Genomic DNA, 26,207 nt, shown 5'->3' with positions numbered 1-26,207 from the left:
CTTCAGCAGAAAGCGGGGCCCGTCCCAGCTGCATGGGTTTGCAGGTGGGAGCATCTGGACGAGAAATCTTGGGAGAAGATACAGGTCTCGCTGGCCCACAGGCAGGACTATGGCGAGAGGAACGCTGCTCCTTAGCCTGTTGTTGTAGGCGGCGGTCAATGCGAGCAGCCATCTCAATCAAGGCATTGAGGTCCTCCAGCAGATCTCGAGCGGCAATCTCATCCTTAATGCATCCGGAAAGACCCTCCAAGAAGATGGCCTTAAGACTACCATTCTGCCAACCTACTTCTTGGGCTAAAGTCCGAAAGTCCATAGCATAATCTGCCAAAGAGCGAGCCCCCTGTCGGAGTTGCAGCAGATCAGACGTAGCCGTGGCTACTCGGGCGGGCTCATCAAAGGCCTGACGAAAGTTCGAGATGAACTGTTGTAAGTTCGTTAGCGAAGGATCATTGTTTTCCCAAAGGGGAGAAGCCCATATTAAGGCTTTCCCATCAAGCAGGGACAGGATATACACCACTTTCACCGCATCCGAGGGGAACTGCCGAGGCAATAGAGAGAACCATACAAAACACTGGTTCAGAAAGCCACGGCAGGTACTTGAATCTCCAGCGTAGCGAGAGGGTGCCGGCAGCTGAGTCACTGAAGAGTCTTGACCCTTGGGGGCTGGTTCTGGGGCAGACGAGGCCATGGCATCCAATCGGGCCGATAACTCCCCTACCAAACCAGTAAGGGCCTTGAGGTACTGTTTTTGATACTGCAGCTGCTGGGCCAACCCAGGCAGGTCCAACCCTGGAAGCTAGTACTCCCCCGGGAGGAGCCCTTAGGAGCCCAACCACTGGGACTTAGGTGGCTTCACCCTTGGAAGCTGAAGCCCCCCCGGGAGGAGCCCGTAGGGGCCCAGCCGCTGGGACTTAGGCGGTAGTGGATCAGGACTGGGAACTGGAACCAGACTAGGACAGTAGTTCATTACTGTAACAAGGCTTGGGTTCTGGAACCAGGCAGGTACTGTAGCAGGCAAGCAAGTACCAGGCAGGTACTGTAGCAGGCAAGCAGGAACCAAGCAGGTACTGTAGCAGGCAAGCAGGAATGGAGTGAATAGCGAGGCAGGTCGCTCAGGGGCACAGCGCAACAGGGATCCGGTAGGTAAGCCCGTTGCAAGGCAAAGACTGGCTGGCCGCGGCCGGCTTATCAAGGCCGCGGCGTCTGATGTCAGGAATTGGGCGGAGTCACCACTGGCGGGAAATGGCCTAGAAAAGTGCCCAAGTGGCGCGCGCCTAGAGACAGGGCGTCCATGGAAGGCTTCCCGGTGGTGCGGCCCTCGCAGGGATGCCGCCGAACAGACCAGGAACTAGGCCAACGAAAGCGGGAACAGGTCCAGGAACACGGAGGTAAGGGTCTGGTCGCAGCGCTCGCGGCCAGAACCGCAACATAACTTTAACTATTCTATATTCTTATTATTCAGCGATTTATGGATTATACACAATGATTTGTATTGTACTCTGCAAATTATGGGAAGCCAGTGAAGTTCTTTTAAAATAGGTGTGATATGATCATATCTTTTAGTCCCAGTCAAAATTCTGGCAGCTGCATTTTGCAGTAATTGAAGAGGTCTAATGGATGACAGAGACAAACCCAATAAAAGCACATTGTAATAACCCAGTTTGGAAAAAAATCAGAGATTGCAAAACAGTTCTAAAATCACTAAAAAGTAAAAGTGGTTTTAATTTTTTTAAAATATGTAATTTATTAAAACCACTTCTATCTGTGTTAAAGATACATTTTTTTCATGTTGCGTTCGCTAGCAATTATGGCACTTAAATCTCTGGCATGGTCACTTACAATAAAATTTCGACCATCAGCAGTATATGTCTTAAAGTACTCAATATTTGATCTTATAATGCCATCTTCAATTGCAAATGTATTTATTTATTTGAAAAGTCTTATATACCGACATTAGTAGGGGAACATCACATAGATTTACATAAAATTAAAATATAGCAAACAGGCTTTACAGAGAACTAAGAACTATATTAAGAACAGCTTAGAAATATGATCTGTATTATGAACAGCTATAATATAGCAACAGGCTAAAATTAAGATAGAATAGAGGAACAGGGAGTAAGAACATATACTTTACATCTAGTATATATATTAGTGAGGGATAACAATCTATCGCAAAATCAGGGTCTAAATATGTATACAGCATAGCATAGTATAGTGTAGCATAATCATTACAGTCAAATAGCTATGAAGGCCAATATAGATCATCTGGGGGCAAGCGTAGGGGAATAGTGTATTATTGGTTAGGGGCTGTCTAACAAACAGCATCAGTGGAAAGTATTGCGAGGGCAGAAATGAGGGGTAGGGTGGGGTAGGGAAGCTCAAGGTGCTTTGTGAGAGAGGGGCAGTTCAGTTCTAATTCCTTGTTTTACAGTTCTAATTCTTTGTTTCTCTAAAACAAAATACAGATACCATTGAAAATCTTTAATACAATTTTCCCAATAAAGGTGAAAGAAAAAATAAATGGATAGAACAGATTCCTGTCCTAGACAATAACAGGTAACCATTCAATCCTCAATGAGCCATACACAAGAACTTCCAATAATTATCTATATATAGAGGACATTCTCCTTCTTACCTTACACACTGATTTCTGTCTGTACTTCAACTGAGGTACTGCTCATTGATGATAAGCATACTTCAGTGAACATCAAAGAATCTTACCTTAAACTTGCAAGGCATGAATGTAAGGCTATTCTCACAAGTTTCTATTTTAAATTTTGTTTTCACTTTTGGAAATTTTAGGACCAGTATGAAAGTTTATAAGATGAAGCTTAGTAGTTATTCAGGAGCAAATATATAGCAAATATGCTTCAGGGTATAAAATAAAACACTATTGACAGACATATGGCTGTTCAAAGTTAAGATAGCAAAAACTTATGTTATGCCATCACCAGATCAGTACTATGAGAAAATTATGTCTATGTATGGAAGTGTAATCATTTCAGGTATAACTGATTCTGATTACTGATTGATTGTAGAACATAGTGCTTTGGATTACTTATAGTATATCATATATAGTCTGAGGGTTCTGATTGCTGATATTTAGTACTGATTATATATATTTCTGTTTTTGATTAAAACATACTGATTACATTACATACTTTTACTGCATAATATTGATTTTATTTTAAATCGGTAGATACGGAGGTTGGACTTTTGGAAGGAAAGCATCATCTGAATCGCAAGATAAAATAATGAATAGGACTCAGGCCAAGGTACTCTTAAAGCTCTTCTTCCTACTAAAAAAATTTGATTTGTATTACATTATGAGAACAGTTCAAAAACAAAGGTTTACGGAATACATTTTTGTTTCCTGCTAAGGAAGGGCCTTTTTTGACCCAGTACTTTCTTCCTGCTCATTTGAGCTTTCAGGTCAATCCGAACTTAAGCTTGGATCTGGACTTTAAGAGCCTTTATTTGCAACTCTGAGGACCCTCTCCCCTATTTCATATCCCCTTACAACTTTGTCTAGTTATTGCAGTGGCAGGCATTAATCGGAGAACATATACCAGAGCTCCTTCAGGAATCCTGGTGCCTAAATCCAGCCACTAAAGTAATCTCCACTGCACACTGATTGGCTCCCTCCCCGTCCCCAAGGGCCATTAATGCTTTCTGTACAGCATTCTCAACCCCAGCCAAGCTATGGAACAGCAGGCCTGAGCTGGGATTTGAACCCGGTCCTTCTGCATGGCACAACACTGCCTCAGAGCCACTGGACCAGTGCCCTGCTAAGATTTAATCAATATTTATTTCTGTTTGTATAATTGTATTTTAAGAGCAAAGACCAAATTAAAATATAAGCCATTATATTGGGATATTTATGTAAATACATGTAACTTTTATGTGATGTTTTTATAATGAGAATATTCTTTTACTGAAAAAGTATTGTACTGATAAGTAGGGATATGCTCGGAGTTTGGATCAACAAAATACTTGACTTGAGTTTACTTGGATAGTCAGTCACCTTGATCTCTGGTTTGGGTGTGAAAATGATGTGTGTGTTTTTTCCACATGTGTTCAGATTGGTTTTGATTTATGCAAACATTTGCAGATTTAATTATTTGGAGATTGAAACACTCTTTCAGGTCGATTTTAAAAGTGTTGTGTAAAAATGCCCACATACATGCGTATGTAGGCCATGAGCAAGCAACACAGATTTTAAAATGCTGCAAAATATGTGCGTAAGGAATAGGGGGCAGGGCATGGGTGTTCCAGGGTGGGGCCAAGACCAAAAACCACAGCATGCGTACGCTAGATATCTGTGTAACTTTAGAAAACCATAGCAGGCTCATTTTCATCTTTCCTTTTACTTTCCTAACAAATGGTTAGTTGCTCTTATAATATCATCTGGAATTCATTGTCAGAGGATGTGATTAAGGCAGTTAGTGTAGCTGGGTTTAAAAAAAGTTTGGACATCTTCCTGGAAGAGAAGTGTATAAACTGCTATTAATCAAGTAGGATTAGCCACTGCTTGTTACCAGCATTAGTAGTTTGAGATCTATTTAATATTTGGGTACTTGCCAGGTACTTGTGACTTGGATTGGCCACTGTTGGAAACAGGATACTGGGCTTGATGGACCCTTGGTCTGACCCAGTATGACATATCTTATGTTCTTTTGTACCTTTTAATTTTCCCCACTGATCTTCTATTCCCCTAGATTTTCCCATCCAGCAAACGACTCCCTGAGGTACTCTCCCATTTTATGAAAGTCTGTTTTCCTGAAATCTAGGTTCCTCACTTTTTAATGAACATTTTTCTCTTGTGCCTTAATACTGAACGTCACCATCCGGTGATCACTGGATCCCAGATGATCATCCACTACAGCATCAGAAATACTGTCCCATTGCTTCAAAGGAGTGTTACAAAAGTATAAATAAACTGTAGATAAAGGTGAGCTGGTTGATATAATGCATTTGAATTTTCAAAAGGCATTTGGGAAAGTCCCCCGTGAGAGACTCCAGAAATTAAAAAGTCATTGGAAGGAGACAGTGTTCTATTGTAGATAGGTAACTGGTTAAAAGACAGGAAACAGAGCGTAAGACTAAATGGTCAGTTTTCTAAATGGAGATAGGTCATTAGTAGAGTGCCACAGGGATCTGTACTAGGACCTGTGCTATTTAACATATTCATAAATGTTCTGGAAAAGGGAACAACAATGAGTGAGGTTATTAGATTTGCAGATGATATGAAATTATTCAACATTGTTAAAACAGCAGAGGATTATGAGGAACTGTAGAAAGACCTTGTGAGATTAGCAGACTTGGTATTAAAATGGAAGATGAAATATAATGTGCAAAAATGAAAAGGATGAACATAGGGAAAAATAATGCAACTATAGATACACAATGCTCGATTCTGTGTTGGGAGTCACCATCCAAGAAAAGAACCTTGGAGTCTTTGTGGACAATGCATTGAAATCCTCAGCTCTGTGTACAGTGGCGGTCACAGAAAAAAATAGAATGTTAGGAATGATCTGAAGGTAATGGCGAATAAAGCTGAAAATGTTAGATTGCCTTTATATTAATCCATGGTCTGACTGCAATTTGAGTATTGCATGTAAATCTGGTCACCCCGTCTCAAAACAGGTACAAAGGAGAGCAATACAATGATAAAGGGAATGGAATGGCTCTTCCATGGTGACAGGCTAAACAGGCTAGGGCACTTCAGCTTGGAAAATAGACTGCTGAAAAGGGACATGACAGAAGTTTATAAAATCTGGATGGAACAGGTAAAGTAAAGGATGACTCTTTAGCTTTTCATATGATACTAGAACAAGAGGATACCCCGTGAAATTAACAACTAACAGATTTAAAATAATTCATAGAAAGTACCTTTTCACTCAGCACAAAATCAAGCTGTGAAATCTGTCAAAGGGTTTCTATTTATTTATTTATTTATTTATGTATCTACCCTTGGTTTTTAATTAATTAATTAATTAATTAATTAATTAATTAATTTTTTTTGCGATCATTTTGATTCTCCCTCTTTTTAGAACCTGTTCTAGTAATGTGGTGAAGGCAACTAAAAAGAGATTTAAAAACGTTTGGACAAGTTCCTGGAGGAAAAGTCCATAAAACATTAGAGATGTGAATTGGAACCGGAATCGGTTCTGATTCCGGTTCCGATTCACATCGTGTTTTTTTTTTTTTCGTCTGGCCCGATCGTGGTTTTGTTTATCGGCTGCGCCCGAGCCGATAAACAAAAAACCCACCCCGACCCTTTAAAACGAATCCCTTAGCTTCCCCCACCCTCCTGACCCCCCCCCCCAAAACTTTTTACAGGCACCTGGTGGTCCAGTGGGGGTCCCGGGAGCGATCTCCTGCTCCCGGGCCGTCGGCTGCCACTAATCAAAATGGCACCAATGGCCCTTTGCCCTTACCACGTGACAGGGTATCCATGCCAGTGGCCGGACCCTATCACATGGAGGGAGCACTGGATTGCCGGCACATCATTAAAAATGGCGCGGGCCATCCAGTGCTCCTACCATGTGACAGGGTATCCGTGCCATTGCCGGAGCCTCCAGGCACAATGGCCATTTGCTGCTGTGCCCGGGATTGCGGGCCGGCTGTCGGCCAGTGTGCGCAACTTACGCCTGCCCGGAGGCAGGCGCAATTTACAAGACAAAAGTTAGGTGGGGGCTATAGGTAGGTCTGGGGGGCGGGTTAGGTGAGGGGAAGTTGGGTGGGGCGGAAGGAAATTTCCCTCCGAGGCTGCTCCAATTTCGGAGCGGCCTCGGAGGGAACAGGGAAAGCCATCGGGGCTTCCCTAGGGCTCGGCGCACACAAAGGTGTACAAGTGTGCACCCCCTTGCGCCGACCCTGGATTTTATAGCATGCGCGCGGTTGCGCACGCATGTTATAAAATCAGGCATAGATTTGTGTGCGCCGGTTGTGCGCACAAATCTACGCCCGCGTGTAATTTTTAAAATCTGGCCCTTATTGTATTGGCTGAGGAATTCCAACAAAATTGGTGGATTTTCACTCTAGTTCGGCAGCTTTGCAGCTCATTTAAACACAGATGAATGATGACCCCATTCTGGAAGACAGGAGGTCAGCGATCCAGAGCTGATGCAGGACATGGATATTTCTCCCAGCAAAATGAGGAAAAGGACTTCCCAGAGAAAGTGTCGGTGCAATGTGGGAACAATTACTCAGACTCGAAGAAACATTGTAGGCTGCAGAATATGGGCACTGATGCAAAGAAGGTAGCAGCGAACTTGTAATACAGTGGAAAGGAACAGTTCTGGATCAAGTTCCCAAAAATCCCTCTTTACACCTGATCAGATATGATGGATTTTGATTGTATTTATGGATTAGAACTCCACAAAGATGAAAAGGTTTCAGCATGGCTTCATCACAAATCAGTGATGCCCATCTGGCTTATAGAAATTTAAAAAAAAAAAAAGATTTGGACAAATTTCTGGAAGAAAAATCCAGAAACAAATATTAAGGTGGAATTGCAGAAATCCATTTCTTATCCCTGGGATAAGCAGCATGGGATCTGTCTACCGCTGGGGATTCTGCCAGGTACTTGTGACCTGGCTTGGCCATTCTTGGAAACAGGATACTGGGCTTGGATGAACCTTTGGACTGATCCAGTATGGTAAATCTTATAGTATGACCACGTGTCCGGTGGGGCCTTAGAGGAGGAGCATCGCGCCCTCTCCAGAATTGGCAGCATGACCAGTGGGGCAGGAAAGGGATGAGCATTGCGGCCTCACCAAAATTAATTGTGTGGCCAATGGAGCCTTAGAGGAGGAGCCTCGCGGTTCTGCCTGAATTGGCAGCTAGGCCAGCAGGGCATTAGGAGGAGCAGTGTGGCATCAAGGTCACAGTTAAGTTGGCTGCAGAGGCTGAAGAAGGGGACTGCTGCTGGAGGGGAGAATAGTGAGTGACAGGAGTGTGGGTGAGAGAGAGGATATGTGTGTATGTGTGTGGGTGAGAGAATATGTGTGAGTATGGGTCACAGAGAGCATGAGTGTGTATAGGTGGATGAGAGGGCATTATGTATGGGTGGGTGAAAAATCTCGTGTATACGGATGAGAGAACATTGTGCGTGGGTGTGCGAGAGCATGTGTGTATTTGGGTGTGGGTGAGAAAGCATGTGTGTGTGTGGGGGTGAGAGAATTTTATGTGTTTGAGTGAGTAAGAGCATAGGTGAGAGAGAGCATGTATCTATGGGTGGGTGAAAGAGTGCATGTATGTGTGAGTGGTTGAGAGCATGTGTGTGGGGGGGGGTGTGTGTGTGCGAGGGAAAGAGAGCACCTGTGTCAGGCGGATTTTAAAGCCTTGCTCGCGTAAATCCGGGCGGATTTACGCGAGCAGGGCCTTGCGCACCGGCGCACCTATTTTCCATAGGCCGCTGGTGCGCGCAGAGCCCCGGGACGCGCGTAGGTCCCGGGGTTTTTGGAAGGGGGCGTGTCGGGGGCGCGGGATCCGATGACGCTGCGTTTCGGGGGCGGGGTGTGGCATTTCGGGGGCGGGACCGGGGGCGTGGTCCAGGCCTCCGGACCAGCCCCTGGGTCGGAGAACGGCGCACCATCAGTCCGCTGGCGCGCGTAGATTTACGTCTGCTTCTCGCAGGCGTAAATCTACGGACAAAGGTAAGGGGGGGGGGGGTTTAGATAGGGCCGGGGGGGTGGGTTAGGTAGAGGAAGGGAGGGGAAGGTGAGGGGAGGGCGAAAGAGAGTTCCCTCCGAGGCCGCTCCGATTTCGGAGCGGCCTCGGAGGGAACGGAGGCAGGCTGCGCGGCTCAGCGCGCGCCAGCTGCCCAAAATCGGCAGCCTTGTGCGCGGCTCGGCGCGCGCCGGCTGCCCAAAATTGGCAGCCTTGTGCGTGCCGATCCAGGATTTTAGAGGATACGCGCGGCTATGCGCGTATCTTATAAAATCCAGCGTACTTTTGTTTGCGCCTGCTGCGCAAATAAAAGTACGCGATCGTGCTGTTTTTAAAAATCTACCCCTGTGTGTGTACAACAACCCGCCTTCCTCTCTGCCTGTTAATCCATGACAAACTGAAGGCATCTGAAAATCAAAAGTGCCTAGGTATGGACAGCAGGTAATTTTTAAAAATACTTACGAGTTTTAATTATTGGGTATTATTTGATATGTTTGATATGAAATATTTAATGGGTGTTTGGGACATTTTTATATGAGTTTGTAACTATTTACATGTTATTCTGTTCGCTAACTGGTTTGAATTATTATTTTTATTGGTATGGTTGCTGCTTTGGTCCTCTCATCATGTGGTGTATTTGCCACTGTAACTGGCTCCCTCCCCCCACTCATGGAGTTCTAAGGGGGGACCCTTTCTGGCCCCTAGTTCTGATAAACATTAATAATGTGGCCCTGTTAAAAAAAAGTTTGCCCAACCTTGGACTAAAGTAAGCAATTGCAATTCTTGGGAGTGAGTATTTATTTATTTATTTAACACTTTTCTATACCGACCTTCATGGTAATAACCATATCAAATCGGTTTACATAGAACGGGGTAAGAACTTTAACAATCAACAATCATTTAACAAAAGGAGCAAAGTTACAATCAACAAGGTGGATAAACTTGGAAGCATAGGTAGCTGGAAAAAAAGAGTAGAAGGAGGCAAATAACCAAGAACAAAATAAGATTACAAATTAGTAGTTTGTACATATTGGCTGCATAGAGGTTCCTAGTTCCAGAGTTCGTGAATTGTGACTAAGGGCCGTCAGTGTGTTTCGGAGGGTTGCGGGAAGGCTTGGCGGAAAAGCCATGTCTTAAGATTTTTTCTGAATGTTAGATGGCATGGTTCCAATCTAAGATCTGTGGGGATGTTGTTCCAGCTTGTAGGGCCTGCTATCGAGAATGCCCGGTCTTTCGTGATAGTGAGACGTGCGGCTTTAGTAGGGGGGGCATGCAGAGTTCCTTTGTATGCTTCTCTAATTGGTCTGGTAGAGGTGTGGAGTCTGAAAGGGATTTCAAGGTCGAGCTGTAGATGATTGTGGACCGTTTTGTGTATTATGGTGAGAAATCTGTGTAGGATTCTGTAGTTTACTGGCAGCCAGTGTAGGTTCCGGAGGATGGGTGAGATATGTTCTCCGCGGTTGGTGTTGGTCAAGATTCTTGCTGCGGCATTCTGAAGCATCTGTAGAGGTTTGGTGGTGGAGATGGGGAGTCCGAGGAAGAGAGCGTTGCAATAATCTATTTTGGCAAAGAGCATGGTTTGTAGGACTGTCCTGAAGTCGTGGAGGTACAATAGCGGTTTGAGTCTTTTTAAAACCTGAAGTTTATAGAAACAATCTTTGGTCGTGTTGTTGATAGCGTTCTTTAGATTTAGACGGTTATCGAGGATAATACCGAGGTCTCTTACATGTGTGACCTGAATGTTGGGGTGGGTCTGTGGGGGGGAATTGTCTTGGTTGGAAGAGATAAGGAGGAGTTCAGTCTTGGCGGCATTAAGGACCAGGTTCAAACTGGTGAGGAGGCTGGTGATGGATTGTAGGCAGTTGTTCCAGAAAGTGAGTGTTTTTGTGATAGATTCTGTTATAGGAATCAGAATCTGCACGTCATCTGCGTAGAGGTAATGTATTAGGTTTAGGTTCGTTAGCAGCTGGCAGAGGGGGTGGAGGTAAATATTTAAAAGGGTAGGTGATAAGGATGATCCTTGAGGTACACCTAGCGAAGATTCTATGATGGGTGATTCTTTATTGTTAATTTTTACCTTGAAGCTTCTGTTGCTGAGGAAGGAGTTGAACCATTTGTGAACCGATCCTGATAGACCTATGTCTGAGAGTCGATTAAGAAGGATGGAGTGGTTGACGGTGTCGAACACTGCCAAGATGTCTAGAAGAACTAATAAGAAAGAGTGACCTTTGTCTAGTCCCATGATGATACGGTCTGTCAGGGAGATGAGGAGGGTTTCTGTGTTGTGAGATTTGCGAAAGCCATATTGGGAAGGAAAAAGGATTTTGTGTTCTTCCAAGTATTCTGAAAGTTGGGTATTGACCAGTTTCTCTGTGAGTTTGGCTAAAAACGGAAGATTAGAGATGGGGCAGAAGTTGGATAGTTCACTAGGGTCTAGATTAGGTTTCTTGAGGAGGGGTTGAGAGAAGCGGTTTTTAATCTGTCTGGGTAGATACTTTGTTTTAGAGAGCAGTTTATAATGTTAGCTAAAGGTCCGGAGATGGTGTCTGGGATAAGTAGCAGAAGTTTAGTTGGGATATTGTCTGCCGGGTGGCTGGATGGTTTCTGTCTCTTCAGTAGGGACTCAATCTCACTGGAAGAGATTAATTCAAAAGTGTCAAGATTAGCTCCGGTATGTTTGGGGATATTGGAGAGTGTGGAGTGGGGGGTTGTGTTGGTAGGGAGGAGTGTGAGGGTGTTAGAAATCTTCTTCTGAAAGAATAGTGCGAGCTCACTAGCCTTGGATTGTGCCTGTTCGTCTGGGATGGTAGGGGGGGCTGTTTTTGTGATCTGTGAGACGTATGAGAAAAGAGCCTTGGCATCGAACTGTAGGTCGTGGATTCTATTGGTGTAGAACTCTCTTTTTGTTCATAGAATGGAGGTCCTGTATAGATGGAGGGTTCCTTTGTATGCTGATAGTCTTGCCGTGTTGGGGTCTTTGCGCCATCTGCTTTCTTTGTGTCTGAGGTCTTGCTTCAACCGTTTAAGTTCAGGGGAGAACCAGGATTGTTTTCCTTTTTGTGCTGAGTTAATAATTTTTACAACTGAGGGGCATAATTTGTTTGCTACTGCTTCAGTTATCTTGAGCCAGGAAAGTAGCGCTGAGTTGGGGTTGGATACATCCAGGTTTGTGAGTTCCTTGGACAGATGATCACTGAGTAAGTCAGATGCGCATGGTTTCCTAAAGTGAATGGTAGGCTTATCCTGTGGGGTGTTTGGATGTTCTTTAGTGGTAAGGGTGGTGGATATCAGTATGTGGTCTGACCAGGGGACTGGAGTGCAGACTGGAGCAGTGGCGAGAGATATGATGGAATTAATGAAGATGAGGTCGAGAGTATGTCCTGCCTTGTGGGTGGGTTTGTTAACGATTTGATTAAGGCCCATTGCCTTGAGGGAGGTGAGGAGAGCTTCGCAGTTGGAAGAGAGAGGTGTGGCATCGATGTGGAGGTTGAAGTCACCCATGATCATAGCTGGGAGATCCATGTTGATATGTTTCATTATAGCTTCTATTAGGGGGGAGGCGTCTGCGTCTAGTACCCCTGGTGGTGCATAAACTAGCAGGATTTGGAGTTGTTTCGATTTGAATAAGCCCATTTCCAGTTTAGAGGTGGACTTGATAGTATGGGAGGTAAGTCTGAGTTCTTTCTTGGAGGCTAAAAGAAGGCCACCACCTCGTTTCTTGTGCCTGGGGATTGAGAAAATGTCATATAGGTGTGTGGGAAGTTGATTGATTAGACCTATGTCTGAATTTTTTAGCCAGGATTCTGTGATAGCACAGATGTCTGGCTTAGTGTCCCGGAGATAGTCGTTGAGGATGTGTGTTTTCTTCGTAAGTGACTGTGCGTTATAGAGAGTTAAAGAGAATAAGGTGAGCCCCAGGAGCTGGGTCAGAGGGGAGGTCATGATTGGGATGAGGGATCTGGATGTCCTAGTCGGGAATTGATGAAAGGAATATATGCTGGAATGGTAGCGATGGTATAAGACTGGGATGGGGTAGGTTAGCATCTTCCTTCTCAGTGCTTAAATGGATGGTGGGAAGGAGGAAGCTGGGCAGCCGGTGCTAGAGGAGATGTGAATCCGGAATGCTTTTATATCTGTGTGACATATAAATTTGAGCTCTGAGAGATTGATAAGGGTATAAAGGACTATGATGAGAAGTGAGGACTAGATTAAGGGGGGCGGGCGCCGTGGAGGTTCTGTGAAGGCTCTAGCAGTCGGTTCAGGCACCGGATCACACTAAGGGGCGCACAAAGGGGCTGGCCCCTTTGTCACGCTCCTTAGGTGCGCGATGCCTGAGGCCGTCGGGCCCTTTAAAGGGCTCATGTCACCACGGTCTCGGTGTCGCAGGGGGTGGGCGGGCTTACCGCGCTGAATTTTCTTTTGTTTTTTTGTTTCCTGCTCCTGAGCGGCTCGGGGTCCGGGGCAGGCCCAAGATGAGGGCCGGTTGCCTCCTGCGCTGCCACTGCCTCCCGAGCCTCCCCTGACCCCGATGGGTCAGCGCCGACCGTGCGGGGAGGAGGGCAGGAAGGGAGATGGCTGCCTCGAGGCCGTCGGGCCCTTTAAAGGGCTCACGTTGCCGCGGTCTCGGCGTCGCAGGGGGTGGGCGGGCTTACCGCGCTGAATTTTCTTTTGTTTTTTTGTTTCCTGCTCCTGAGCGGCTCGGAGTCCGGGGCAGGCCCGAGATGAGGGCCGGTTGCCTCCTGCGCTGCCGCTGCCTCCCGAGCCTCCCCTGACCCCGATGGGTCAGCGCCGACCACGCGGGGAGGAGGGCAGAAGGGAGATGGCTGCCTCGAGGCCGTCGGGCCCTTTACAGGACTCACATCGCCGCGGTCTCGGCATCGCAGGGGGTGGGCGGGCAGATATACATTTTGCGATCTGTTGGGTTTTTGTGACCCATATTGGCCACTGTTGGAGACAGGATGCTGGGCTGTAGTGGCTAGGAGAAATAAGGAGGCAGATTCTAGCTGTTTCCTTTTTGTGCAATTTATTTACAGTGAAAGCAAAATGAAAAGCAAATAAACATGAAAAATGATGCAGCTCAGCTTAAAGCTCAAGTAGCACAGAAACATCAAACATTGCTGGATTTCTCATAGTGTGGGATCCTGTCTGCTCTCTGGGGCCTTCTAACTCTTCTGGACCCTGGCTCCTTATATTATAGTGAGGGGAGCCTCCCTTTACCTAGAATCCCTTCTGGGGCTGATCTTTAAGGAGGACTGGACCAAATAGCTGTGGTCGGTCCCTTAAGGTGGTTTGAGGGAGTTTTCAATACAGTTCCTCACAAACAGAAACAAATAAAACAATAGATTGAAAAATAAATATTTAATAATAGCATAAAACATCAACATGAAAAGCATTCTCAACATAAATAATTTGTCAAGAAATAAATAAACATGTTAGCAGCTTTTGTCTACACAGGATAAATTGTAGAATAAAATTGCCTGCTTTATTATAGTTCTTTCACATTATAAATGGTACTAGGGCGTTTTGCAAGCTAGTTATGCTCTATCACAACATTTCCAGATGCTGCAATAGGAACTATGACAACTGTAAAAGTGCTGTCCCAAAAGTGAACATGAAAAATATTTAATATAGATGAATTACAAATTCTAAATAAATATAATAGCAATAGGTTTCTGTTTTATTTTACTTATTTTTTATATTTTATTTTATTGATTGTGTCATTGTGATGCAATTTTGTTAATTTTATGCTATCTTATTTGTTGGTTGTTTTAATCTTGTAAATTATATATTATGTTTTTGCAAACATACCTGGAGCCTATATCAGTGTATAAATTGAAGGAAACAAATTAAAATAGAATAATTAAATATTCAAATAGTGACAAAACCTTTGGCAGATATCAATGCTTCAACCCTGAGTGTATTTTCACTCTTTATAATTATTCTCTGTTAACCTTTAACAATTATATTATATTTTCTTGGTTTTCAAGCATACTCTGTGCAAGCTTTTTTTTTTTTTCTTTTATAATTGCCCCAATCTCTGAAATACGTTTTTGGCTAATGTACTTTAAAATTAGTGCATTATCCATTTGGTAATTGATAACCATTATTTTACCATAACCTGGTGGAGCTTTTTTGCCCAGCAATTTCTCCTTTCTCCATTTTTCTTTCAGTTTAATTATAACCAGGGCGAGAGCTGGCAGCTTGAGCCTTCATTTACAACTACCTGGAGATTCCCCCCCTCCCCCCTCCCATTTTAATGGACCTTCCCTGCCATTATTTCTAGTTTGATTATTGCAGCAATAGTTCTAAAGCCAGCATCCCTACACCAGGGCTCCTGTATCATGAGCTCTAAATCCGACCACCAGGCTTTTATAGGATACATACAAATGACTTACTGTATAATTATTTACTGAAAATTGTAATCTCTATAACCACAAATAATCTTCCAAATATGAAAGCAGGAACATCCAAAGTAAGGGCCTGATTCATAGGCACAGAATGTGAGAAATCTCTAGCTGGACAAAGCCAACTGACCTGTCTGGCTTTGTTTTTTTTGCCTTTTCTCTAGTTTTACAGTAACTGTTTACAATACCTGTTTACAATACCTAGCCGGAGAAAGAGAGAATGAGCTTGAGAAGACTGAATATTTAAAATTGCATTTCAACAAAACTCAGCTGAATGTTGCTCATGTTAAACTGCTTTGGGAGGATGTATGATATTAGTTTACAGTTTTATACAATCTTTGGAGAAAAAGAACAGAAGTTAAATTTACCTCTAAGCAAAAGGTTCTGCTAGCTGGGCTGCTAGTGTTCTGGAAATGTCTGTGTCCTGAAAGTTTGTGGCTTTCCCTAACAGCAAGAAAGGTCAGAAACCCGTGTGCCCTCTGACCTTTAAGAAGATCTATCATGAGCAGTTCTGCCAAAGCACATCTTCCTCATAGACCCAACAAGTTAAAAGCACATCTGGGGAGGTAGATTACAGGTCCTGGCAGCATTTATGAAGGAGCCCCCTCCCCCCTTGCTTAAAAATAAAGGGGAAAATTTTCAAAAAATACGTGCGCACGTCCACCAAGGTTGCTGCCCCCAAAATGCGTTATGATGGCAACTGGGGCTGCCATCAAATCTCTCAAATGCCAAAGAAAAGGGGCAAAAAATGGACCCAACGCATATTTGGCTTACCCATCCATGTCGTAACCAGCCCACAAAGAGCCACTCAGAAGTGCAGTCCATTGGGGCACTCATGTGCTTGCCTGGCAGCTTAATGTACAAAGAGTGACTGATAATCCTACCATTAATAGGGCCCGGTGCAGATCTGCAAAATACCATTAAGAGTTATGATTAGATGTGGCCGCCCGGTCCATCTTAGTATACGTATTGACTGCTGCTGATCTCCATCTTCCTATCTGCTGTATGACGTTGATCCGAAGACCTGCTTGTGTGGTGCTTGTGCCCATTCCAATCCTAAAGAAGTGTGTGGTAAATTTCCTGACGTCTGGCCCCATTCTTGTTACTACCCTTCTGAGCATTGCCAAGAATTGATAGCTGGTCAGTTGGGGCATGCACCAACAAGTGTACGCCTCCAAAAGGTTATTTTCACCACATTTATTGCTTCCAGAGGGATAGGTAATTTGCCTTTAGTAAACCCTAAATGGGAATTTAACCCTGGCTTCGCTGGTTCAGGGACTATTGCTCTGAACAGTAGGCTACTACTCCACTCTGTGGGATCTCTCTGTCTGTATGCTTTCAAAAGAAGGCCAGACCTGCTAAATGTCTAACCACTGAGCCTCTGAATGTCCATTTTCTTGGCCAAAGAGACATACTTACCACCAGGTCAGCGTCGCTGGGACTGATATCTGAGCCAGTATGGTGATTGCCATAGACCAGACTGGACTACCACCTCCACTGCCTGCCATAATGACCAAGCAAGACAGCATGGAGACCAGGGCCCCCACCTTGTCCTAGGTAAGAGGGGTCCCCCCACCTGGCTCCTGCAGTAAGCTGACCATGTGCTCCCAGCTAACAATCCTTTCATGAGGTCTCTGGTAATCGGTGACCAATCCTCCATAGTTGGTCGAAGACTTTGGTTCCTGTCTTCTCTGCTATGGTACCTGTTTACAAACTAATTCCCACTTAGCTTGAGATAAATCATCTGCAAGCCCTATTACTAACCCCTGGTACATGTTGTGCTCTAATAGAGGTATTGCTGCCTAAACTGGCCCGTACCACCTCTCCAGGCAGTTCTGTTATGTGCAGATACTTTGCGTATTGATGGTTGAGCAAAGGATGGTTGAACACAAGGATTGTTGCACCAGAATATGGTTTGCTTATTCTGAAGCTTAGTTTACCAAAGCACTAGATCCACCAGTATGGGAAATAACTAGAGGAATGTAACATTCCAAGTTAATCCTACTTCCACCCATGTGTCTGGCCCAGGCGCAGCGGCCATGTATCCAGGCAATACAGCCCTAAACTGCATCCTCTGGAGGCATCCAAATGTATATCTAAGACCCTGCTGGAACATGGAAGCTCTTGCCACAGAGATACCCTGTCAAAGTCAGCAATGAAGGATGCCCAAATGAGGATGTTGTTGCGCATGGGTCTCGATATCCTAATGAAGTGATGAAACCTGCATGTGCCCACCGTCACCGCAGCCAGTCTTCTGGGGAAGATCCTTCCCATAGGTATCCCTCTACATTTAAAATTCAAGCTGCCTATAATGGGTTGCAAATTTAGGAGGGTCTACTTCTTCGCTCTTGCCACTTTGTTCACCTATCCCGCAACTTCAACGCTTTATCCTCCATTAATCTGGATGTCATCTCCTCTGAGTCGGGCTCTATGCCCGAGAAACAGATACAGATGTTGGGGCTTCGATCTTCCTCTGCTCCAAAGGGAGTTTGAAAATGGTTGCCATAGCCTGATAATTGTGAAAAAGTGTGAATAGCAGTTGGACTCGCTCATGATAACAAATAAGAAGTCATCTAGGTAACATATGATGTTATCGACCCTGGAACATTGGACCAATGCAGAAAAGCACTGAACAGTTCGCAATAGGCACAAGACACCTAGCAGCCCATAGGCAATTGATCCCATCTTATTCAACTTATTCCGATCCAGTGCATATTCACCCTAAAGCTCTCACTACCTTCTCTTTATAGCTCCATCCTTGGCCTGAACATGAAGGAATGGCTGCAAATTCCTGTTACTTACTGTGGGCCTGCTGTTTGGGTTGTTTGTCATGTCCTCTTGAGGTCGGTTGCTGTTTTAGTCTCTACCACTTGCTACAGGATAGTGTTTCATGAATGCAACATCCTTTCCTTGAAACCATATTTTCAGATAATAATCCTGAATCTACTATCCTGGAGTCTCACATCCTGTCCTTCCATTCAAGAACTTTCCCTTCATTCAAAAAGTTCATTCATTGAACATCATTACCATCCTCTAAATATTTGAATGACTCCACTACACTGTCCATGCGAGCCACGGACCAACTCTGGATCCTGAAGCTGATGAGGAAACTGCGGAAAAGTGGCCTGTGCGAAACTGAAGGGCCTCCTGCTGCAACACATATGGCAGATCAATGTATACCTCACTCCAATTACAGCCGAGACACCGCCGATCTTGATGAATAACTGTTTGCCGCAGACCATGGATGCTGAAGGAGCATCAACCGGCATCCACCCATGTAGCATCCCCTTGTGTCACACACCAGATGGCTCCGGGTCCCGACTCAGAACCCCCATATCCTCGGGACTTGCATGCACCTCAGCCCCTCCCAGCCTGGAGGGCCGGGTTGACCACTCCCTTCCAGATCACGCAGCCATCCCAGTAATCTGAAGAGTCACCCTGAACATAGAGGATGCGTTTCCTCCGTCCCGGTGAGGAGGCCTCCAGCCCCCTCATGAACCTTACCATTGAAGAGGATTTTCTACATGCACTCTCCCCCTGTACTGATCTCCCTCCCCCTCCCGGCTGCACAAGCTCAGGGGATCTCAGTTAAAAGGAACAAAATCCTCTGTAAAATGTTATTCACCATAGGGAGAGGTAATTTGCCTTTAGCAATCCCTGAGTAGGAACTGAATCCTGACCCTAAGCCACTACTCCACTCTGTGAAAGATGAGGACAAGTGTCTGGCATTGCTCGAACCCCCATGCTCTGGCCTCCCCCGGCCCTTGTCTACCTCCACCAGTTGGATCATGGGGAAGGTGACCAGCCATGGGACTCTCCCACCTCGCCGCAGCACTGTACTAACGAACCCCTGCAAGAGGCCCCGAGCGCAAGCAGCACAAGCCCTACTGGGGCTCAAGGATCTGCCGAATCCCCAGGTCCATCCACCTGAGGCAGCAGAAGCCACAAGCTCCTGGGCAATTTCATCTGTCATCTGTGCGACGAGGGGTGTGCCACCCCCCTCTCCCGGTGTTCAAGATCAAGGAGGACCCCTCCCACAGTGGCATCAACAGCAGCAAGTTGCTATGCCAGTTAGCATGGCAACTGACACCAACACAGCACTAGCGCTCTCGGGCAATGTGCTTGGAGCACAGCACAAGACCCTCCACTGCTGGCCTCAGCCGAACGAAGCACAAGGGACCTTTGCAGACCGAGTTAGGCGGATAGTCTATGGTCCCATGATGTGAACCATGCACATGGGCCTATCACCCCTGACTGGGGAAGTAGACCCGATTTATTTATTTATTTATTTTAAATTGAAATTGACTCTCCGGCACCGGGGCAGCTGCCCATAAGGGCCCTGATGAGGAAGTCAGGGAGGCCTGTGCTGCATTCTCACATGCAAAAGGTGACAGGGGAGTCTATGGGGGGAGAGAAGCAGCTCCAGGCCAGGCTATGGTGGTATGACAGATGCAACTATGGCAGGCGCTCTCCTGTGTCAACTCATGATGTGCTGTTTTCACATGTGTGGCATGCTCAAAGGACCTCCACATTGTTTCCATATGGGAACAAGATCTGCAATACAGCCGAGCCCCACTGTGGCAATCATCTCTCCGAGGGAACAGGACTCTACATGGATCCCTCCCCGACGGAAGGGAGACACGGCCAAAAATCCTAAAACAAGTTTACCCTCCCAATCTGCAGACAATCGCTGCCACGTGGCCTGCACTAAATGCAGGTGGCCTTGCTGCCTGCTACTTTTTCTTCCCTTTTAAAGCCATTCATGCTGCACGAGGCATCTTGGGAGCAGAGCCTGAGCCAAGAAGACTTCCAGGCCATACATCCCTCCCAGGCGCCCATCCTAAAACAAACTGGAGCACCTGATCATGTAGCCCTCGAAACACCAGGCCTCCAACTGCAAGAGGATATTGCCCCTAGCTACTTCACATGTTGAACCAATGCTGCTCTACTGTAGGGTGAGGGGTAGGATGTACTGGGCCCGCTCACCAGGCACACCAGAAGGAGGGGGGTGCAAATCCTGGCCCGATCCACCGCCAGCCTAGCAACCTAAAGGTCACCCACTTCACGACTCCCAGACCCGCTCCGTAGGCCATGGCTCCCTAATGCCTCCTAACCATGGTACGAGGAATGGGATCCGGTGGGAAGGAGCATGCACCAGCCACGTGTCTGGCACATTAGACCACTGCCCCAAACTGCACCACCCACAGGTCCCAGCCGCATACCTGTCCCTGCGAGGGGAAAGGGATAACCGGCAAAGAGCCACCAGCCCGGGTCCAGCTCCTGCTTGGTCCTCACTGATCCACCTCACCACTCACCCATGTGGCTCCCTTACCTGAGAGGATAGGATGGGAGAGCAAGTAGCAGAACAGGCGTCAAGCAGCCACTTCACTTATCTTTATCTGAAGGAGGGGGCCCTCCTCTGACGCAAATGCTGTCCTAACCCCTCTCCGCTCAGTAGCAGGCTGCCGCCGCCACCCAATTCTCCCGGGCCGCCTCCAAAGCAGGCCGTGCCTCGAATGCTGTAATGCTGGTTGGGAGCAAAGAGGTCGGATGCGCCTCGGTCACAGCCCTTTAAATGGACCACAACGTCATCAGCCAGCGACTGCTCCCCCCCTCCCCTCGCCCGGCTGCGTTACCGTCGAGCCAGGCTGAGGAAGGAGGGGGAAGGTAAGCTGCGCCACAGGTCCGCTCGGTGCAACACCGGCGTCATATTGACTAGGTGCAGCCGGGCTGCCACACACGGCGCACGGTTACAGTTAGGCTCCGGGCACGGGGACGAGGGCCCACTTATGAAGAAAGAAAAATATGTAAGAGAGTTCAAGTGGCCCGGAGGCTCAAGGTGAGGCCCAGGAGGGAGTTTTTTTTAATTTTTTCCCTTCTCTAATGTAGCCCAATATTTTTTTTGGTTTTGTTTTTCTTTCATTTTTTCCCTTCATTTTAAAAATTGTATTTGCTGATGGTTTCATTTCCTTGTTTTAAATAAACAAAAAGAAATGAAACAAGCAGCAAATGAAGCAACAGAAAATGACATGACAGGATTGTGCATTACTCCTACCGTCTGGGTGGCAAAGACATAAGAACATAAGAACATGCCATATTTGGTCAGACCAAGGGTCCATCAAGCCCAGCATCCTGTTTCCAACAGTGGCCAATCCAGGCCATAAGAACCTGGCAATTACCCAAAAACTAAGTCTATTCCATGTTACCGTTGCTAGTAATAGCAGTGGCAATTTTCTAAGTCAACTTAATTAATAGAAGGTTATGGACTTCTCCTCCAAGAACTTATCCAACCCTTTTTTAAACACAGCCACACTAACTGCACTAACCACATCCTCTGGCAACAAATTCCAGAGTTTAATTGTGCTCAGTAGTTCTCTTTATTTCAGGAAAGTGTCTCTTTTTGCAGCAAAAATCTTTGTATACCCAACCCAAGACATCCACATTATTTCCCCCCTTTAGCCTTGTTCTTTGTTCACAAACAAAAGTTAGCACTGAGACCCAGGGAACTGAACGTTTTTCTAACTGTGTCTTCGAATTTGTGAGAGATAGCAAGAGGAGCAGAATTCTGAGCTTTCAATCTAAAGAGCGACGTCAAGGAGCCTCTACCCTAGAGACAAGAGTAAAAGAATAAGATTAGACGACACTTGGAGGCGATTTGGGAAAGGAAGAAATAAACCAATCTGAAGAATTCTTTATTCATTCTTTTTAGGTCTGGTACAACCAGAAAGAACTTCATACATTGCCATCTTACCTTAATCAGCTGAACAACTTAATTCTGTGGCTGAATTTGCCTTCTACAGTCGACTGGCAACAATATGGTAATTGGTTTTTCTTTTACATTTCTTACCAGAAAGTGTGTAGTACATTTTACAGATAATTGTACAGAGAGCTTCTATTTGAAGTTCTAACATCCATATAAAACAAAATGGAAAGCTATCTGGCTTCCAAATTTCTTATATAATGAGCTTTTATAGCTGTTTTGATATAAGAATGCTTCTAAATTTGGAGAGTCAGCTGGCTGGCTTGAGCCAGAAATGTAAACAATTGAATCTCTGTACATGTGTAATTCAAATTATATGGAAATGAAATCATCAAGTTTATTTCTTTAAATTCTTATAACTGTCTGGATAAAAAGGTGCTTATTTATTTATACATATTTTTATTCCACTTATAGCTAGAATGGTGCTAAGTGGAGAACAATATTCAAATAAGTAAAACTACATAAAATTAAAATCAAATATAAGATAAAACAAACAGCCTAACATCAGCACATTTTAGTCAAAGATGTCAGTGACTGGAGTAGGCTGTTTGAACAACTTCTTCCCTGTTCAAGGCTTGGATTGGAAGCTGGTGTCTTACTAATGAGGCCACGGACTGACTACAATTGAGGGAGCCTCAGACCAGTGTCAGCTGGGGATGTGGTTCTGTCTCTCCCCCCCCCCCCCCCCCCCCCCAATGGATCCAGACTGGTCCCAAAGAAGCTCAAAAAGGAGTTGCTGGGAAAGGCCCATTATTTGGGATGCTCAGTAGTGGAGCTGGAGGGTGAAGCTCTGTTGCTGCAGGGGGTACCTGGACTCTGAAACAGAACACCAGTGTTGCATCATGGGTATGATCAGACCTGTACTAAAAATTCAAAGTGAGTAATGGACTGCTGGACTAGGTTCAGCATTTCATGTAAATAAACCCGTTTCCTTACACTGAAATAATGAGGAGAACTGTATTGTGTCGGGGGCCTAACCTGAAACAACTATGTTTCTTAATATATTTCATTTCATTTATTGGTATTTATCTGCCATCTTTCTGGACCAGAAAAGGCAGCAACAAAGTTACCTATTAATAATAATAAATACAACCAATATCATATACAATCACATAAACTTGTCAGGCAATTCTGGCAAGAAAATGTGTTAAAACAATTAAAACAAAAAAATGTACATTTTATACCAACATGTCGCTATAGTCAATAGCATCCGCCTTTCCATTCTCTTCCAACATCAACCTTTATACACACTCCAGATCCATAATAAAGTTATCTGCCAAAAACCCTAATAACCAATAATTTAAAATAGTCAGTTTTTTAGGGATTGTCTAATAGAGATGTGCAGAGGGACAGCATACGTTGCATTCGTAATTTGTATTCGTCGGGGGGCAGATACATTGCATTCGGCAAGGGGGGCCCCCAATATGTTCGTGCGTTCATTCTTATTCGTTTCCCAGCTAAAATTGAATTAACTACAAACTCCCACCCTCCTGATACCCCCAAGACTTACCAAAAATCCCCTGGTGGTCCAGCAGGGGGTCCGGGAGCCATCTCCTGGACTCACGCCATTGGCTGCCAGTATTCAAAATGACTTGCCAAAAGTCCCTGGTGGTCTAGCGGGGGTCAGGGAGCGACCTCCTGCACTTGGGCCGTCGGCTGCCAGTATTCAAAATGGCGTCGATAGCCTTTGCCCTTACTATGTCACAGGGTCTACCAGTACCATTGGTCGGCTCCTGTGACATAATGAGGGCAAGGGCTATCGATGCCATTTTGAATACTGGCAGCCGACGGCTCGAGTGCAGGAGGTCGCTCCTGTACCCCCGCTGGACCACCAGGGACTTTTGGCAAGTCTTGCGGGGGTCAAGAGGGTCCCCCAAGACTTGCCAAAAGTCCCTGGTGGTCCAGCGGGGGTCTGGGAGCGATCTCCTGCACTCAGGCGGTCTGCTGCCAGTAATCAAAATGGCGCTGATAGCCTTTGCCCTTACTATGTCACAGAGGATACCAGTGCCATTAGTCAGCCCCTGTCACATGGTAGGAGCACAAGACGGCACAGCAACTGCGGGATGGCCATCCCAGTGGTGGTTATGAGATTCTGACCTGGCCAGTTTAGGCTTCCTTGTATTCCCCTTAGGGCCCTTTGTCACGTCGTGCAGGTCCTGTGGGAGGTGGCATTGTCTTGGGGGGACGTCCCCTGCAGCCTCGGGACCCTGAGGGACTGCTTTGGGGTGTAGATGTTGTTGAGGAAGTTGACTGCTGGTCTGGCATCCGCTGCAGGAAACAGAGAGTAGGATTAAACGGGCAATTTTCTCAGTGGAAGGGAGTGGACAGTGGAGTACCTCAGGGTTCTGTGTTGGGACCCTTACTGTTCAATATATTTATAAATGATCTGGAAAGAAATACGACGAGTGAGATAATCAAATTTGCAGATGACACAAAATTGTGCAGAGTAGTTAAATCACAAGCAGATTGTGATAAATTGCAGGAAGACCTTGTGAGACTGGAAAATTGGGCATCCAAATGGCAGATGAAATTTAATGTGGATAAGTGCAAGGTGATGCATATAGGGAAAAATAACCCATGCTATAATTACACGATGTTGGGTTCCATATTAGGTGCTACAACCCAAGAAAGAGATCTAGGTGTCATAGTGGATAACACATTGAAATCGTCGGTTCAGTGTGCTGCGGCAGTCAAAAAAGCAAACAGAATGTTGGGAATTATTAGAAAAGGAATGATGAATAAAACGGAAAATGTCATAATGCCTCTGTATCGCTCCATTGTGAGACCGCACCTTGAATACTGTGTACAATTCTGGTCGCCGCATCTCAAAAAAGATATAATTGCGATGGAGAAGGTACAGAGAAGGGTTACCAAAATGATAAGGGGAATGGAACAACTCCCCTATGAGGAAAGACTAAAGAGGTTAGGACTTTTCAGCTTGGAGAAGAGACGACTGAGGGGGGATATGATAGAGGTGTTTAAAATCATGAGAGGTCTAGAACGGGTAGATGTGAATCGGTTATTTACTCTTTCGGATAGTAGAAGGACTAGGGGACACTCCATGAAGTTAGCATGGGGCACATTTAAAACTAATCGGAGAAAGTTCTTTTTTACTCAACGCACAATTAAACTCTGGAATTTGTTGCCAGAGAATGTGGTTCGTGCAGTTAGTATAGCTGTGTTTAAAAAAGGATTGGATAAGTTCTTGGAGGAGAAGTCCATTACCTGCTATTAAGTTCACTTAGAGAATAGCCACTGCCATTAGCAATGGTTACATGGAATAGACTTAGTTTTTGGGTACTTGCCAGGTTCTTGTGGCCTGGATTGGCCACTGTTGGAAACAGGATGCTGGGCTTGATGGACCCTTGGTCTGACCCAGTATGGCATTTTTCTTATGTTCTTATGTTCTTATGTTCTTATGTGTTAAGTGTGCTAATCGCTGCAGTCATGCTGGTGGATGTTGCCGTGTGGAGCTGGAGGTGGCGGGTTAGCTGTGTTATGGATCTCCTTATGCCATGCAGTTCCATCCGCAATTGCTCTGCCTGTGTGCCTATGATAGGGCCCTGGGGCGGTAGGAAGGGTGGGGTTGGTGTTGCTGGTTCTAGTGCTGGTGGTGGGGGTTCTGGTGCTGGTGAATGTGGATGTGGTATTGGTGCCACAAGTGCAGGGCTGTGTGGTGACATTACTGGGGTGAGCGGGGTGAGCGTCATGGGAGGAGCTATCTCCAGATTGAGTGGGCTGCTTGTCTGTGGAGCAGGGGTGGAGCTCCCCCACTCCAGACTGCCGAGGGCAGCTGATAATTTGAGGGGGCTGTCTTCAGATGCTGTCATGGGGCCCACCTCCTCTTCCTCGTCATCTGACCACTGCGTCATGGCATCCATATAGAAGGGCCTGGTGAACATTGGTGGCCACCTTGTCCCAGGTGGATCACGACTGGAGCCTGGGCCTTCCCACCTGTCTCCTGGACTCTCCTGCCTGGTACCAGAGTGCTCTGTGGAAGCAGGGGGAAAAAAGGATAGTCAGCATCAGTACCACAGCATTTCATTGCATTCAAGTAGCATGACACAGGGACACATTTTCATCGACCAACATGTCATGCTGCTTATAAAGTTATGTTGTTTCTCTGTACCTAATGGCCTGTGGCCTGGGGGATGGGAGGAGGGTGAAGACTGGGCAGGAGAGCACATGTGGAACTGAAACACAAAACAGTTCTAAGCATTGTGTATGAAGCTTGCACAGGACAGCTAAGTACTTGGTGGGGGGTACAGGCCAACTTACCATCTTTGAGGTAGGATGTGTCAAGGCGTGGATCCAACCCCTCAAACACGTCTGGCCCCAGCCGCTGCATTAGGCCCCTCTCCATG

The 26,207-nt window shown here is 45.7% G+C and overlaps 1 protein-coding gene across 1 annotated transcript in view; it reads left to right on the top strand.

The window, feature by feature from the left end:
• Positions 1-26,207, top strand: part of ABCA13 (ATP binding cassette subfamily A member 13) — a 929,477-nt gene that overhangs the window by 614,721 nt on the left and 288,549 nt on the right. Inside the window, exons 41-42 of the mRNA XM_029587089.1 lie at positions 3,203-3,278; positions 21,793-21,901. Coding sequence (XP_029442949.1) covers positions 3,203-3,278; positions 21,793-21,901 — 185 coding nt within the window. The remainder of the gene's footprint in view (positions 1-3,202; positions 3,279-21,792; positions 21,902-26,207) is intronic.

The sequence above is a fragment of the Rhinatrema bivittatum genome, chromosome 2 (genome assembly GCF_901001135.1).
Source record: "Rhinatrema bivittatum chromosome 2, aRhiBiv1.1, whole genome shotgun sequence".
In the NCBI taxonomy this organism is placed as follows: domain Eukaryota; kingdom Metazoa; phylum Chordata; class Amphibia; order Gymnophiona; family Rhinatrematidae; genus Rhinatrema; species Rhinatrema bivittatum.
This window is presented reverse-complemented; position numbering and strand designations above follow the sequence as displayed.